The sequence below is a fragment of the Natrix helvetica genome, assembly GCF_964273705.1.
Source record: "Natrix helvetica genome assembly, chromosome: 1".
NCBI classification, from domain to species: Eukaryota; Metazoa; Chordata; class Lepidosauria; order Squamata; family Natricidae; genus Natrix; species Natrix helvetica.
Window position 1 is genome coordinate 254,976,325 of NC_138548.1, and position 17,059 is coordinate 254,993,383.

General features: G+C 36.6%; 1 protein-coding gene across 1 annotated transcript in view; it reads right to left on the reverse strand.

Moving 5' to 3' along the window:
- Positions 1 to 17,059, reverse strand: part of FBXW10B (F-box and WD repeat domain containing 10B) — a 43,094-nt gene that overhangs the window by 11,302 nt on the left and 14,733 nt on the right. Inside the window, exons 10-13 of the mRNA XM_081965577.1 lie at positions 16,819 to 16,961; positions 13,743 to 13,901; positions 8,102 to 8,373; positions 1,764 to 1,919 (exon numbers count right to left, since the gene is read on the reverse strand). Of these exons, the coding sequence (XP_081821703.1) occupies positions 1,764 to 1,919; positions 8,102 to 8,373; positions 13,743 to 13,901; positions 16,819 to 16,961 (730 nt within the window). The remainder of the gene's footprint in view (positions 1 to 1,763; positions 1,920 to 8,101; positions 8,374 to 13,742; positions 13,902 to 16,818; positions 16,962 to 17,059) is intronic.

Below are 17,059 nucleotides of genomic sequence, written 5' to 3' on the forward strand. Positions count from 1 at the left end.
TCAGGTAAGTCAACGGTCGTTTCATTTGTAAGGTATGAACTTGCTAATGCCTGCTTTCTTTCTAAGATTCTTCTATCTGCTCAATTTAGACTAGCAGCAACTACTAATTGTTCATCAAATTCTCAAGGCTATCAGTAAAAGCAGTACTAATTGTTATTAGCATCATACTGCAATGTTCCTAAGATAAACTGCCATGCAACAAGTAGTTTAAAGTAATTTGGCTTGGTTCTTTATGCAGTGGTCAATAATAGTAACCAGGTGGCAGTTTATGGTATGTCTGAAGCCTGGATTCTATTTTGTGCATAACGTAATAATACATAATAGATTATCTAAACATCAGTCAGAGTTTGTCTTTGGTAATGGTAAAAAGCTTTAAGCCTTGTGGAAACCAGGCAGACATTCAACAGGGCTCTTGATTTCTTTTGTCGTTTTTTTAAAAGTGTGTCTATATTTATTTTAAATAAATACAGTATGCACTTCTTGTGCCAAATTTGGTATTTAGCATTATAAATAAAAATATTGGATATAATAGAATAACAGAGTTGGAAGGGACCTTGAAGGTCTTCTAGTCCAACCCCCTGCTTAGGCAGGAAACCCTACACCACTTCAGACAAATGAATATCCAACATCTTCTTAAAGACTTCCAGTGTTGGAGCATTCACAACATCTGGAGGCAAGCTGTTCCACTGATTAATTGTTTTAACTGTCAGAAAATTTCTCCTTAATTCTAAGTTGCTTATCTTCTTGATTAGTTTCCACCCATTGCTTCTTGTCTTGCTCTCAGGTGCTTTAGAGAATAGCTTGACTCCCTCTTCTTTGTGGCAACACTTGAGATATTGGGACACTGCTGTCATGTTACCCTTAGTCCATCTTTTCATCAAACATATTTAATTTCTTATTGAATTTCTTATATTCACAGTGGCGATAAAGGCAATTAAAGCCAATAAAAAGATCTGTTTGGCACATAGCTCAAACCCATATCATTTTATTTATAATTCTGAAACTTTTCTTTTCATTCCCATTATGAGATCCTGGGTGTAGGGAAGGCTTGAATATCCATTTGGACTGAATGGTTTGTTTGGCATTGAATGGGGACAGTGCACATCTACATGGAGGGGACTGGAGAGAAAGCATAGGCACAGAGATGGATGAAGGTAAGGCTATAGCAAAAGGGCCAATTGAATGGAATGAACAGAGGAATAAAATTACCTTCCAAATCTTTTAGCTATCGTTTGTTTTCTATTTTAAGGGAGAGAATTCAAAAAGAAAACAATTTTGTTATAGGAAGATGTGGGGTGAAAAGAGTTATCCTAAAGGGATGTGATGAATGCCTCCAATTTCCAGCTGCAAGACCAGATACAATGCTTAATACCCCCTACGTCTTTCAGGGTATTTCCCATCATTAGCTGAATAATTAATAACTGGCTTTGCATACTCAAGGATCCTAGCTTATAGCATAAAAGTATAGGGAGCAGAATAGTCATCTTTTCCAGTTGCCTTTGATTTGGGGAAATCAGATAGGTCTGTGCAGACTTCAAGCCAATTTTCCCTTTTTTTTTTTACTCCCATTTTTTTTTTTAGAATACCCCACTTTGGTTAGAAATTGGGAGATCATGAGTGTTTATCCATTTTTTTGTAATTTTTTTTAGTTTTGCCCATAAATTAAAAATGCACTTTATTTTCTTAGGGTATTAATCAGAAGCCCAAAGGTGTATACAAGTAACCATTATAATTTTAAAAAATAATGCTCAAAAATTGTTTACCAGAAATAACTTTCATTAATGTTGAAGATTGCTGTTCCTGTAAGGCTTGATGGGCAAGTAGAGAGAGTCTTTGCTTTTGGTATGGATCCGGGGCCAATGCTGCCTTACCCTCCCTCTTCCGGGGTAAAGGAGTCTTCACGATTTCATAAACAAGGGCTAGAAGAAAATCATATGGTTAGCAATCCCAAATGTGGTGCAACAGAACGCTGTGGAGTAATTCTAATTAAATATGGCCTCATACGTTTAGAGGGTTAATTCCCACAGTGGGATTTTGTAGAAGAATGAGATTATACATCCGATGTATAGTTTGTGTGCATAAAGATCCTCAATATGGCAAGTTTTGAAAAGTATCAAATACCTTGGGAGAAAAGCATACCATACCAGACCTTTTCAGTCTTGAAAGAAATGTGAAAAGATAATTCATGGTGTTTGTAGATGAAACTTTTATCATATAATTATTCTGTTTCCCTGCAGAATTTTATAGAAAATGAAATATAGGTTTCATATCTTTGGCTTAGAATCTATTTTATCTTACTTTGTCTATGTTTTTTCCTATTAAAATATATTACAGTACAGCAAAATAAAACATCTATACAATCGTTTGACTGATATCCCCCCAAAATTGTCTGGAATCATTGCTATCTTATAATTCCACTTTAATTTATTAAAACTTACTGAAATATCTCAAGAATTAAACAGATATAATACTTAGTATAATAATGGAACCTGACAGTGTTCATTAAGTACAGAGCCGTGGTGGAACAGTGGTTAGAATCAGACGTGGAATGACAATTATTTTACTACCGGTTCGGGTGTGCTCCACCGCTACTGCTGGTTTGGCCGATCTGGGCGAACCAGGAGCAACCCATCTCTGGTTAGAATGCAGTATTCAGGCTAATTTTGCTAACTGCTGACTGCCAGCAGTTTGGCAGTTCGAGTCTCAAGGTTAACTCAGCCTTCCATCCTTCCGAAGTTGGTAAAATGAGGGCCTAGATCAGTGGTTCTCAACCTGTGGGTTGGGACCCATTTGGGGGTCAATACAATACAATAGTAGTTGGAAGGGACCTTGGAGGTTTTCTAGTCCAACCCACTGCCTAGGCAGGAAACCCTATACCGTTTCAGACAGATGGCTATCCAACATCCTCTTAAAGACTTCCAGTGTTGGGGGATTCACAACTTCTGGAGGCAAGCTGTTCCACTGATTAATTGTTCTAACTGTCAGGAAGTTTCTCCTCAGTTCTAAGTTGCTTCTCTCCTTGATTAGTCTCCACCCATTGCTTCTTGTTCTACCCTCAGGTGCCTTGGAGAATAGCTTGACTCCGTCTTCTTTGTGGCAACCCCTGAGATATTGGAACACTGCTATCATGTCTCCCCTAGTCCTTCTTTCTCTTAAGCTAGACATACCTAGTTCCTGCAACCGTTCTTCATATGTTTTAGTCTCCAGTCCCCTAATCATCTTTGTTGCTCTTCTCTGCACTCTTTCTAGAGTCTCCACATCTTTTTTACATCGTGGCGACCAGAACTGAATGCAGTATTCCAAGTGTGGCCTTACCAAGACATTATAAAGTGGTATTAACACTTCACGTGATCTTGATTCTATCCCTCTGTTGATGCAGCCTAGAACTGTGTTGGCTTTTTTGGCAGCTGCTGCACACTGCTGGCTCATATTTAAATGGTTGTCCACTAGGACTCCAAGATCCCTTTCACAGTTACTACTACTGAGCAAGGTATCACCTATACTGTACCTGTGCATTCCATTTTTGTTGCCTAAATGTAGAACCTTACTCTTTTCACCATTGAATTTCATTTTATTAGATAGTGCCCAATGTTCAAGCTTGTCAAGATCCTTCTGTATCTTAAGCCTATCTTCTGGAGTGTTGGCTATTCCTGCCAGCTTGGTGTCATCTGCAAATTTGATGAGTTCCCCATTTATTCCCTCATCCAAATCATTGATGAAGATGTTGAAGAGTACTGGGCCTAAAACAGAGCCTTGGGGTACTCCACTGCATACTTCCCTCCATGTAGATGCAGTTCCATTGAGGACTACACCTTGAGTGCGGTTAGTCAGCCAGTTACGAATCCATCTGGTGGTGATGCTGTCTAACCCACATTCTTCTACTTTATCTAGTAGTAGGTTATGGTCTACCTTATCAAAAGCCTTACTGAAGTCCAAGTAAACTATATCAACGGCATTCCTCTGGTCCACTAATTTTGTCACATTATCAAAGAATGCAATAAGATTAGTCTGGCATGATCTGTTTTTGACAAATCCATGTTGACTTTTGGCTATTACTTTGTTTGCTTCTAGGTGTTCGCAAATTCATTGCTTGATTATTTTTTCCAGAATCTTTCCTGGTATTGAGGTCAGGCTGATAGGTCTGTAGTTTCCTGGATCTATTTTTTTCCCTTTTTTGAAGATGGGAACCACATCAGCTCTTTTCCAGTCCTCTGGTAGTTCCCCGGTGTTCCAGGATCTCTGAAAGATATAATTCAGTGGTTCTGAGATCTCATCTGCTAGTTCCTTCAGAACCCTGGGGTGTAATCCATCCGGTCCTGGTGATTTGAACTCGTCTAGGGTAGACAGGTGCTCACTTACCATTTTCTTCCCTATTTCAATTTGTGTTCCTAATCTGATTGTTGTGGTGCTGCTTTTGATAGGTTGGACTGTTTTATCCCTTTGTGTAAAGACAGATGCAAAACATGAGTTAAATAGTTCTGCTTTCTCCCTGTTGCTTGTCACCTTCTTGCCACTTTCTCCTAGCAATGGACCAATTGTTTCCTTAACTTTTTTCTTGTTTTTAACATGTTGGAAGAAGCTTTTTTTGTTAATTTTTACTTTTGTGGCAAGCCTTTCTTCATTGTGAGCCTTAGCTTTCCTCACTTCATCTTTACAGGCTCGGGCTATTTGCTGATATTCTGCCTTAGTTATGTCCCACTCCTTCCACTTTTTATACTTACCTTTTTTGTCTTTCAGTTTGTCAGATAGTTCTTTATGCAGCCATGCTGGTTTCTTTTGGGAGCTGTTATTTTTCTTCTTCATTGGTATTGTGCTAGACTGGGCTTTTGTAATCTCATTTTTCAAAATTTCCCAAGCTTCTTGAGTTGTTTTCCCCTTGAGGATTCTCATCCATGGAATTTTTCCCAAGCTCTCTCTAAGTTTATTGAAATTAGCTTTCTTAAAGTCCAAGACTCTAGTTTGGCTTTGTTCTACTACTTGTGTTTGGATAATGTTGAATTCCAATATTGCATGGTCACTTGCCCCCAGGGTTCCTATGGCTTCAACACCTTCTATCATTTCCTCTCTGTTAGTGAGGATTAAGTCCAATATGGCTGATCCCCTTGTTCCCTTCTCTACTTTTTGGAAAACAAAGTTGTCTGCTAGGTTTCTTAAGAACCTGTTGGATCTTTCACTTGGTGCAGAGTTTGTTTCCCAGTTGATGTCAGGGTAGTTAAAATCTCCCATTACTATTGTGGTGTGCTTCCTACATACCTTAGTTAGCTGACTAGCAAAAAGTTCATCTACTTCCTCTGCTTGGTTGGGTGGCCTGTAGTATAGACTTATGGCAATGTCATTTCCCCCACAACCTTTAATATTGACCCAAATGCATTCAAGATAGTTCTCATCATTGTTGTGTTCTATTTCTGTAGAGATGTAGTTATTTCTTATATATAGTGCAACTCCACCTCCTCTTTTATTTGGTCTATTTCTTTTAAATAATTTAAATCCTTCTAGCTGTATGTTCCATTTGTCGGTTTCATCCCACCAAGTTTCTGTAATGGCAATAATATCGTATCTGCCCTCTTTTACTTGAATTTCTAATTCGCCCTGTTTATTCCTCATACTCTGTGCATTGGTGTATAGACATTTGAGCCATTTTGATTGACCTTGTGTTTACTGTCTACATAACCTGTGTTATGCCTGACTGCCCCTATTTTCTTGCCACTTGTGTGATTCATGCACATGGTATGGCAATCACTATTAAATGCTTGGTTTTGCTTGACAGCAGGAGGGATAATCTTACCCACACACACATCTATGTTACATGCACTTATAACCCTATGAATTTTAGTTTGCTGGGGACAGAAATGTTCTGTATCTATTAATTCTCTGTCCCCACTCTTCAGTTTAAATGTTTATCAAGAAAATCTGTGCATTTAATGCCAAGTAACTCAGTCCCTTTCTTGGATGGGTGCAACCCATCTCTTTTGTACAGTTTTTCATTGGACCAGCTACAGGCATCATGACTAATAAAACCAAAGCCTTCCCTTTTACACCACTCCTTTAGCCAAACATTAAACTCTGCTACACGCTGGCCTTTCCCTTTTTGTTCCTTATATACAGGTAAAACCTCTGAAAAGATAAGCCTACAACCTATACTATTAAGTTCATACCCCAAGTTCTGGAAATCATTCTGCACAGAAAGTACATCTTTTTGGGACAGATCATTTGTGCCAAGATGTATAATAGCATCAACGTCACAGTCCTTACTTGCATTCTTGACTATCTTAAGAATACACCTCTTGTCTCTGCTGGCAGTAGCACCTGGCAAACACCTGACCTCTTTTAAAACCTCCATATCCTCTCCTAAATTTACATCCCTTACGATTGAATCGCCAACCAGAAGGTGGCTTCTCTTTTTGCTTACCTTGCTCTTCTTCTGTGACTGATGTATGATACCTGGTTCCCCATTTCACATTTCCGAAGAAGGTTCTTCGTTTTGGACCACGATCCCCTGCTTATTTGAGTCATCATTATCACAACTACCTTGACCTATCTCTTTAGTGTCCCCATTAAGGTCAGCAAGGGCACTATATCTGTTTTGCTGGGTCACAGCAAAAGCTTTGTGTTTATGGTTCACAGCTCTCAACCTGCCAGATCCCACGGTTGTCCAGACTGCTCTTCTCCTGCAAGATCTTTGTGGCAGAGGGGGCTGATAGCATGGCATCTCCATAGAGTAGAATGGCTGAAGTAGACATCTAGTTTCTGCTTGGAGAACACAGATTACAGATTCTAGATAGGTAATCTGTCTATGTAGACTAGTAATTTGTTTACAAAGGGGACAGTATCCAAATTTGAAAAGAGTACTGCGAAAGACAGGTGCAAAACAGCTATTACATTGAACTAAGCCAGTCATTTTGAAATAAAATAAAATCACAATCTCAAGCACACTAATCCAGAATGTATTATTGCTATTTTGGTTTATAGATATATGATTCGCGCGCCGTTAGGCGCGCAGGCCCCCACCTCAGTCTCTTTCTTTGTCTTTGTGACTCACCCCCCTTCTATCCAGCAGCTCCAATCCCTGCTTCAGGAAGGTTCAAATGATATGGAGTTTAAGGGCCCCCACCTCAGTCTCTTTCTTTGTCTCTGTGACTCACCCCCCTTCTATCGAGCAGCTCCAATCCCTGCTTCAGGAACGTTCAAATGATGGGTCGAACGACTCTTTCACAGGAGTCGCCTAAATTCATTGGAAAACAGGTATTTTCGATTGTCTTAGGAACCGAGACACCAATTTTATGGTTGGGGGATCACCACAACATGAGGAACTGTATTAAAGGGTAGCGACATTGGGAAGGTTGAGAACCACTGACCTAGATAGTTGAGGGCAATATGCTGACCCAATAAAATACTTAGAGAGTGCTGTAAAGCACTGTGAAGTGGTATACTGTATAAGTCTAAGCGCTATTGCTATTAAAGTAATTCTACTTATCTTTGCTGTTTGTTTTATTGTTTGTTTTATTGGATTTATAAGCCGCCCTTCTCCCAAAGGACTCAGCGTACAATGTTAAAAAACACATATCACAAAAGTTAAAAGGAAATTAGATAAACATCCAAAAAAACAAACCCAATTAATATGACAATAACATTTTAAAAATTAGATAAAATTAACAGGCCAGGCAGGCTTGGCAATTGTCCCAAAATATGCACAACTGTATCACCCTAATTATACTCATTCAGAAATGATTCACCAGTGTGTAAATTTATATTGCCACTCGTTGGCAAAAAGAGTGCATTAGTTACCATGTGATTATTTGGATGCTATAGTTAAATGTTCATGTAATGAACATAATGTATTTTTCACTTTAATATAAGATGGAAGAAGAGTCAGAGCAATCACATCATTTCATTTCCTTCTAAGTGAAGTGTGCAAAATGCACGCTGCACATTTGTAGATGGTATTTATCTTATTGATCTGAAGAAAAGATTTCCTGTTGACCAAGCCATCCATCACCATCTGCTCGCTCTGACATAATTGTTGGCAGAAGGGGTACTTCTTGCCAATTTGATATACAGTAGATACATACATATACAATTATACCTACACAAATGTATATACCTGGGACACCTTTGGATAATCTTGTGGCATGCTGGGAAATATAATAGGAAAGTACTGTGTCATCAGCTTCTCTGTATAGCTTCCAATTTTTCTTTCTGGCTCTTTTCTCTCGTCCAGATTTTGAATATGGAGGCGGCTTAATTTGGGCTGGTACATCATGAAATTTGCTTATGACTGCTTGGTTAGGTATTTTATTAGGAGCTATATTATGATCCCATTCTACTTCCTCAAACTGGAACAAAACCACACTTCCTTCTGCGTTGATCAATAATCTAGGGAAGAAATTGTATGAGTGAGAAAACATTATAAAATCTGTCCACTGATTCAAGAAAATGATTTGTAATGAAGTGGCTTCAGGTTGCTAACACAACTATTCTTCCTTGCAATTAGGGCCCCCAAATTCTATTATTTAAAATCAGAAGATCAGCAATAATAACAATCATAGGAAGGGGAGGTTGGTCACTGCAAAATGAAGGGAAGGTCCCCCCCCCTTTTCTCCCCATCATAATCTGAATGAAGAAATATTCCTGAAAAGCTGTTTTTTGCATGGTCAAGGACATTTCCAGTATTTTCCTTCCAGTAGCTTTGGATGATTTTTCAAGGAAAAGAATCTTCTTCTGCAATTCCTATACACATTAAATAGGAATGAATTTATAGATCACTTTTCCTTAAATTGTCTTCTAAAAATGAGTATATAAAACTAGATTGCTATGTGAGTCACTCCAACACAATAGCAGTAACAGAAAACATATCACCTTGATAGACTCAGGCTTCTCTAAGTAAAAAGACTTTGATATCAAAGGCTATCCAGTAATCAGTTAATTCTTTAACTAGGGAAATCTTGTTTTAATTAATTTTTTTGAGGACATTTTTACAGATTAAAGACAATGCATTTTTTTTTAAAAAAAGTAGGAAATAAAAGCGAAAAGAACAAAAAAAGAAAAAAGAAGGAGGAGCCGAAGTTGTGATGACACAACGTGCGATCTCAATGCTCTGAGATCGCAGTCGATACTTTTGCCACTGGGTGGTCCAAATGGACCTAAACCGTCCCACAGAGATGGTGAACAAGAAGAATACATCTTGCTGATTTCAGGGACACCGCAAAGTCCCTGATTGATCCAAGAGAAGTTCTTCAGGCTGGTGACAAAAAAATCCAGCCATTTGGCTGATGAAGTCGGGGCGGCTCCAAAATGGAAGGATATGAAAGAGAAAGTGTTTCCAGCTAGTGAGGAATTTTTACTGTTTTAAAAGTGACTGCCTATAAAGAAACTTAATGTTAATTTAAATTGGAGAACAGAAGAAATAAGTGGTGGAATTAAATTTGTACTGGTTTTGGACAGTGGGTTATCTTACTTTTTAAACATTATTTTCACGGATGGAATTTGTGCAAGACTTTTAAAATGAATGGATTAAGTTTCCTTCTTCTATTTTTTTTTCTTTTACTACTCTCTGTAATCTATGGTCTAAAATTCTCCTCTTTCATTACTGTGGGTGTTTTTCTAACTCATTTAAGAATCGGACTTTTTAAAAACTTGAAATACAAAGAAGATACAAAAAGAAATAAAGATATACATTGTAACACTGCTACTCGGAGGCTACAAGTTGGTGTATTGGAAAATGAAACACCTTTTTACTGATTATCCTGGCTTGGCACAACAAGGTCTCACAGTTTGTTTATAGAGAGTGATAAAAAGAAAAGCACACAGATGTTACTTTGAAGTAAAGGTGAAATGTTATTGTGATGCTTAATTCTGTTAAAACCTTCTAAGCTAGAACAGCAGTGTTTGTTAGCTGGAGATAATGGCACAATTTCAACAGCAGAAAGAAGTTTTAAGTCTGCAAAAGATACTCTCAGAAATACAAAATTATCAGATACGTGTGAGAGGATAGAGAAGAAGTTAGAAGTTTTAGTGCAACTAACAGCAAAATATGATGAAGAAGTTGAAGATGCTAATCAAATGGAAAAAGTGACGGTTAAAATCCTAAAAATCGAAGAAGAAAATTAATATAAAGAAATTAAAATTGCTGATATTTATGGCAATTGGTTTGTCTCTGAAAAGAGAAAGAGTGGAATACTAAAAGAGGAATTAAATGGAGGGGAAATTTACCCCAGATGGCAAGATACAGAAGAAGGGAAAACAAAAGAATTTATGAATTTAAAGAGAGAAATTTTATTAGCAATATCATTGATAACAATATTGACAATCAAAGATAAGCTGATTAAGGAAACAGAAGAAGGGCATCAAAATTACATGAGAGAGTCTATAAGCAAAGAGTTGCTAAGATGAGTCCATACAAAGTTGTTTAAGGAGATGATTAGAGGACTGAGACCACAAATGGCAGAAGATATGAGACTATTTTGCTACTGGAAAGATACAGGTTGATAGATGGAAGAGTATAATTTAAAACTAGCTAAACTTAGTGAAATTTTGTGATAATAGATATAGTTAAATAAATAATTGATAATGATAATAATAATGTATACAATGTGTAGTATTATGATAAGTATTATGAATATTGAACGGTACCCATGAAAAGAAGATTAGAAACCCTTTTGGATTATATATAAAGGTTAATAAAAAAATTTAAAAAAGAATTAAGTTGGATTCAGTTAAGTCTTGATTATTAGGGGGGGAAATGATACGATGCAGGATATAGTCAAATAAAGGAGGGATAATGATAATATATATATATATATATATATATATATATATATATATATGTATGTATGTATGTATGTATGTATGTATGTATGTATGTATGTATATGTATATGTATATGTATATGTATATCTATATATCTATATGTACAACACAAGGAAATGGGATGTAAACAGTGATTTGGAAAGAAGGACAGAAAACTTTGTTATTAAATATTATGGATGTTTAGCTAGAATAAGACATAAGGATTTAGTGTCATTGGAGGATTTTAGAAATAGTAAATGAAATGCAGTATGGGTTATGTATTAAATCTTGGTATATTTTATGATAGACGTTTAAACAATTATAGTCAAATGAAAATGGAGGTATAATGACGGTAACATATATAAATATCTGAGTTAAAATACTTGAATTAATATGAATTATGCTTGGTGACTGTGGAAGAGATGCACAAAAGCCTTTTGTAACCAACTGATACACTTTCTACAGTATGTAAAGAAGGAAGATTTTATGTGTTGTCTTTGTTTTGAAAATTAAAAAAAAAACTTTATAAAAAAAGAAAGAAAAAAGAAAAGAAAAAGTAAATATAAAGAAACAGCTTCTAATTTTCTTTATAGCGATTGTAAATACATTGATATTTCAGTTCAGCATTAATATTTAAATTGTATTATTCTGTATATTTTAATCATTTTTTCTAACTTTTTACAAGTGAATCAGGCATTATAAAATGACCATTCACATTTACCATATTTCCAATATACATATGTTTAGCATCTTTATACATTCCAGAAAGTTTTCCTGATGTCATATACCAACACAGCATTTTACAAACATTCTCTCTTAAATTGTAACATAACGTGAAGTTCAGTCCTTTCAACGACATATTTTCCCATTGATCCATCTATATATTATAATTAAAGTACTTAGCCCATTTCATCATACACTCATTAACTTGTTCTTCTTGTTTCAAATTTCAGTAAAACACTTTTTTAGCAATTGTGCATAATGTTCATCATTTTCACATAATTCTCTTTCAAATTCTATCTTATATTGTTTCGTTCCTAAAAATCCTTTTGTCTACTTTAAATCTTTCTCTTTATTATTATTTATTTATTTTATTTCTTAGATTTTTAAACCGCCCCCTCTCCCAAAAAGGGACTCTACAGTTGAAAACTGTTAGAAACTAAATCCTTCTGTGTGGTCAATTCCTCCTTTGACCACATCTTATATATTATGTGCTCTTGTTTTAATAGCTATTTCAGAAAAGACATTTTCAGGCACAGCCTGAATTATATCTATTCCATTTGTATCTATTCCATATCCTCCGTAAGCACTTCTAATGTAATGATTTTTAAAATATACATTAACCTTAACGTTATCATATTATCAAAAATAATGCTATCCATATCTCAGGCCATATCCATATCTCTTTTAATTCTAACATTCTCTTATTTCTCAAAAACATCCATTCTTTCGTTCAAACAAAACAGTAGTCAATTTCAGATCAGGCCATCCCAGTTTTCCTCGCTCCTTTTCATCCTGAGTAAGTCTTCATTTATTTCTTCATATTATATCTTTTTGCAATTGCTTAAATGGAACATCAGTTGTCAAAATTGGTATTGTTTGATACAAAAATACATCACTCTAAAAATACATCACGCAATACATTCATTTTTATTCCAATAACAATTTTCCCCGTCTTAACATACCCTTCTTGAATTCCTCCTTGAAACGTTCGTATAAATAGCTTGAAATAACATATACCAGTAATTCATTTTATTTTTTTCTCAATCTGAAAATCCCAATGTCGGTTTTTACCATTCTTTTTGCTGGCATCTTCATTTTATCATTACTAACTTTAAAATTCTGCTATTACAACAAAATTGTTTATTTTTTCATTAATATTTCTATTCTTTCCAAAGGGTCTTCCAAAATTATCACCAAATACAATAATTTATATGTGTAATCTTCTCTCCAGCAATTCTCTCATCCCATTTTATGTCTATTCAATACTCCAAGAGTTAAACAAAAAACAATGGTGACAAAGGATATCCTTGTCTTGTTCTATTCATGGAATTCCAAAGCCTATAACCTTTTCCCCACCATATATGCAGTACTTCAGTTTTCTGTGAGATGGAAAATCCCTTCCCAAAGATCTGAAACCAGGAAAATTTGAAGACCTGTAGTTAAATTGATCCTAAATAGCTACATTTCCCATAATATGCCCATAAAATGTAAATATGTAAGCTTAGCAAGGGTATTTGTGACCTGTAAAGATAAGAGAGCGACTTCAAATGAGATTGGATGGCCTGTTCATATTAATAATGAGTGTAATACCGCTGCACTATCATGGGCGGCTGTCTAAGGTATGCATATTGTCAATTCTATTAGAGGAAGAGTTATATTTTTAATTTAGTTTGAAATACATCATGATTTTTCTTCCTCTTTCCCTCAAAGAAAAAGCAGTCAAGAGAAAAAAATACAATGAAGGCAGGATTCAAGAATTTAGAAATCTACCACTTTTTCTTCGGAAATAATAGCTGTTGAACGGAACAATGTTTAGCTATTTTTAAAATTCCGTAAAAAAGTATTTTGGAAGCAGAAAAACTCAAATCGTCCTTCAATTTTACATGAGAAGACCGAACTCTGGAACTTTTTATAGAAGGAAACAATAAATAAAAGATTCCTCAAAGACCCCAGTTTAAGTTACATTGATTTGTTTCCTTCAGTTATTTTGTTTGAAAGTGTACATGGAAGGTCAATGCATCAGACAATATGGTCAATATAATGGTCAATAGCCAGACTTTAAAAATACGTACCTCAGAAGTAATACCATCAGTTTTAAGTAAACTTACTTTTTAAGTATCTATAATTCAAGACTATGTTGCTTGGGGCAGGTTGGATTCACAGCATTTCCATATATCTCTTTTTTTCATTGCCATTATTATTATTGAATTAAGAAATAAGAACTTTCATCATACCTGTTTTCTAAAATACAGAAGGACACCACTGGGTCACCTCTGCTGTTTGCTCTCATAACCCTCAGACAGATTCCAGAGAAGAAGTTAAATATGCGTATCTTCCCATCAGCGCAGCCACTGATGACTCTGAGATAAACAAAGGCCAGCGATAGAACCTCCCTATAAACAAGATCAGCAATTAAAAACAAATGGTTATCTTTTTAATTAAGTTGATACATTATATTATTTTAAAGTAAATTTTAATGCAGTGATGTTTATTTAATATACTTAAAATTATCAACAAATATTTAAAAAGCTTACAGTATTGAAAGAAAAAAATAAAGATTCTTTCAGCATCACCACCTACCCACCACCATCTATAACGTTAAGTATTAGGATAAGATTAACTTTTCATCCAAAGATGAGTATAACTTTTTTCACTTAGATGTAGTACAGAGCCAGAACAAACTCTATGATAAAATAGATGTAAATAGATGCAAAATTTCAGATTATGTTCTGAAATGGTTTCCTTATTTGATGAAGGAGAAAACTATACAGCACAGACTTACAAGACTGATGTCACCATCCGGGATGGTGAACCTAAGGCACACGTGCCACAGGTGGCACGCGGAGCCATTTGTCAGGGCATGCAAGGCGTTGCCCTGTCAGCAGGCCAGCGCGCATGTGCGCCCTGGCCAGCTGAGTTCAGCCTTTTTAAAAGCCATTTTTCACCTTCCCCAGGCTCCAGAGACGTTATAGGAGCTTGACGAGGGCGAAAAGAGCCTCTCCTCCCCCAGAGGCCCTCCGGAGTCTTCAGGAGCTTCCGTGAAGCCCCCAGAGCGCAAAAAAACCCCAGCCCTGTGGGCAAACAGGAAGTTAGGGAACGGACTTCCGGTTTGTTCGTAGGGTCCTTTTTAGTCCTCCGGAGGCTTCAGGGAAGCCTCCTGAAGGTCTTTGAAGCCTCCAGAGGGTCTCCGGGGGGATGCTGTTTTCGCCCTCATCAGGATCTTATAATGCCTCTGGAGCCTGGGGAGGGCGAAAAAAGCATGGAAAAATGGGGGGGAGCGCCTCTCATTCGTGCATGCACACTGGGGGGGTCCTATGTTGCATTATGGGTGCGGCATGCCCACGCACGACCCCCCTATGCTCCTCCCTATGGCACATGAGCCAAAAAAGGTTCGCTATCGCTGAATTAGATCATAAAATTAACTCCACAGAATGGCTAAAGCTACTTTTATTGAGATTGGCCATAATAATAGAATCTTCCAAGTCTGACTGTTCTAATTTCCTAATTCACTGAGATAAGGGTCTATGTGAGCCACTTCCAAATGTTATTAGATGTTCTGGAGTTTAAAAAGTGCTTTAATACCTTTTGCCTAGGCAACAAAACCTGAATATCTCTGTCAGTGTCATCTACCTTACTTTATACAATGCGAACAGCTAAACATTCATAACCCCTTAGGTGCCATCTATAATTCTGACCTGACCAGAGTCTGTCCGGAGTCCAATTCGGATGTTTCAGGTTCATCCTTGATTTTTTTATGAATTAAAAAACATTCAAAATCACCTGTACTCACAAAACATTCTAAGAAGAAGAAAATGATTGTACAGCTGTACTAAGAGAGCAATTGCTAGAGAAAAAATTGGAATTTAACATTTGGAATGTGAAAAAATAACTACCAAAACAAACTGAATCTCTTAAATGAAAATCATTGTATATTATGTGGGCTAAATAGGGAGCTGCCTGAATTAGGAATTTATATTGGTTTCAGTCCTGTGTGCCAGTGGCACCTTACTCTAAATGCTAACAACAAAAGGAGCAATAAATCAGAGTAGAGAGGAAATATGATGCAGAGAAAATATTATTGCACCACTTTGTCAAAGCAAAGTGATGATAGATTAAAAGAAATATTCTCTCCTTCCTGTTTAGAGACCAATTAGTTATCAATTAACTGTTTCAGGTGCGAAATGGAAGGCAGGGAGATTCTAGTCAATGGTCTCTCAGCTTTCCTTGCAAACATAATTCATGTTTATCTATATCTATCTATCATCTGTCTGTCTGTCTGTCTGTCTGTCTGTCTGTCTGTCTATCTATCTATCTATCTATCTATCTATCTATCTATCTATCATCTATTTATCTATCATCTATCTATGTATCTATCTATCTATCTATCTATCTATCTATCTATCTATCTATCTATCATCTATCTATCTATCATCTTCTATATATTATTTTATATATTATACATACATACATACATACATACATACATACATACATACATACATATATACATACATAATACGTTCCAGCATAACTTTGGAGCGCCTCAAACAATTTCAACCACACTATGATCTATCCTTGGGAAAAAATACTGGTGTGTGTATGTGTGTAAGGACAGTGAATGTAGCGTCCCAGATCAGCAAGTGTCTTTGATGTCAGTTCCTTTGCAGCTTCCTCTGGAAAGCCAGCAAGGACATTCACCCTCCAGTGGACCAATGGGGAAGCGCCTGATGGATTTGGGGCAATGTGCCAGGATCGTAGACAGGGCGGGAAAGAGGAGCGCATGGGAGGGGGAAAAGAGAGGGCAGGAATAATTAGCATGGGAATAGGGGAAAGAAAGCCCCCTCTCAATGGCTCCCTGTCAGACAAACATTTTGACATGTATAAATACCCAGACAACGCAGGGGTTATCAGCTAGTTATATATATTTACTGGTCATGACCTCCATCTGATTTGAATACTCCTAGATTGCAGGCTTCTTCTTCCAGAACCATAATCAGTGTCAGGACTGGCATAATCCTTGAATCAGACGGCTTCTGAATTAACAACTGAGCATGTCCCTGTTTTTCTCATCTGGTTCCAGTCTCCAGTCTCTCGGTCATCATGACCTTGACTGCATCTTTCATTCAGCCAGAATGAAGTTAACTTCCTTCATGCCAGAAGACTAGTTTTCTCAATGGTTTCAAGATTTATCTCCCTCTTTCATGGTTTCAAAATACCTTCCCCAGTGGCTTCAAAGAACACAATGGTTCTTTAATGGAGTGATTGGTACAGTTTAAAATGCAAACTGTATTTTATATTGAAAAGACTTACTTGGGATGTCGGAAAGCCGTTAGACATCGCTTGTGTTTTCCCACCATGCTCCATGCCAAAATATATCCATCACTGCTTCCTGTCACAAGATGCCACTCATCAAATGACAAACATTTTACAGCATCTCGATGACCTTCTAAAACCTGTAAGAGGAGGAGGAGGAGGAAGAGGGGGGGAGGCTTCTCTTTCTGTACTTTTGATATAGTACTTTGATTTCTTTGATTGTGGCTGATTGTTTACT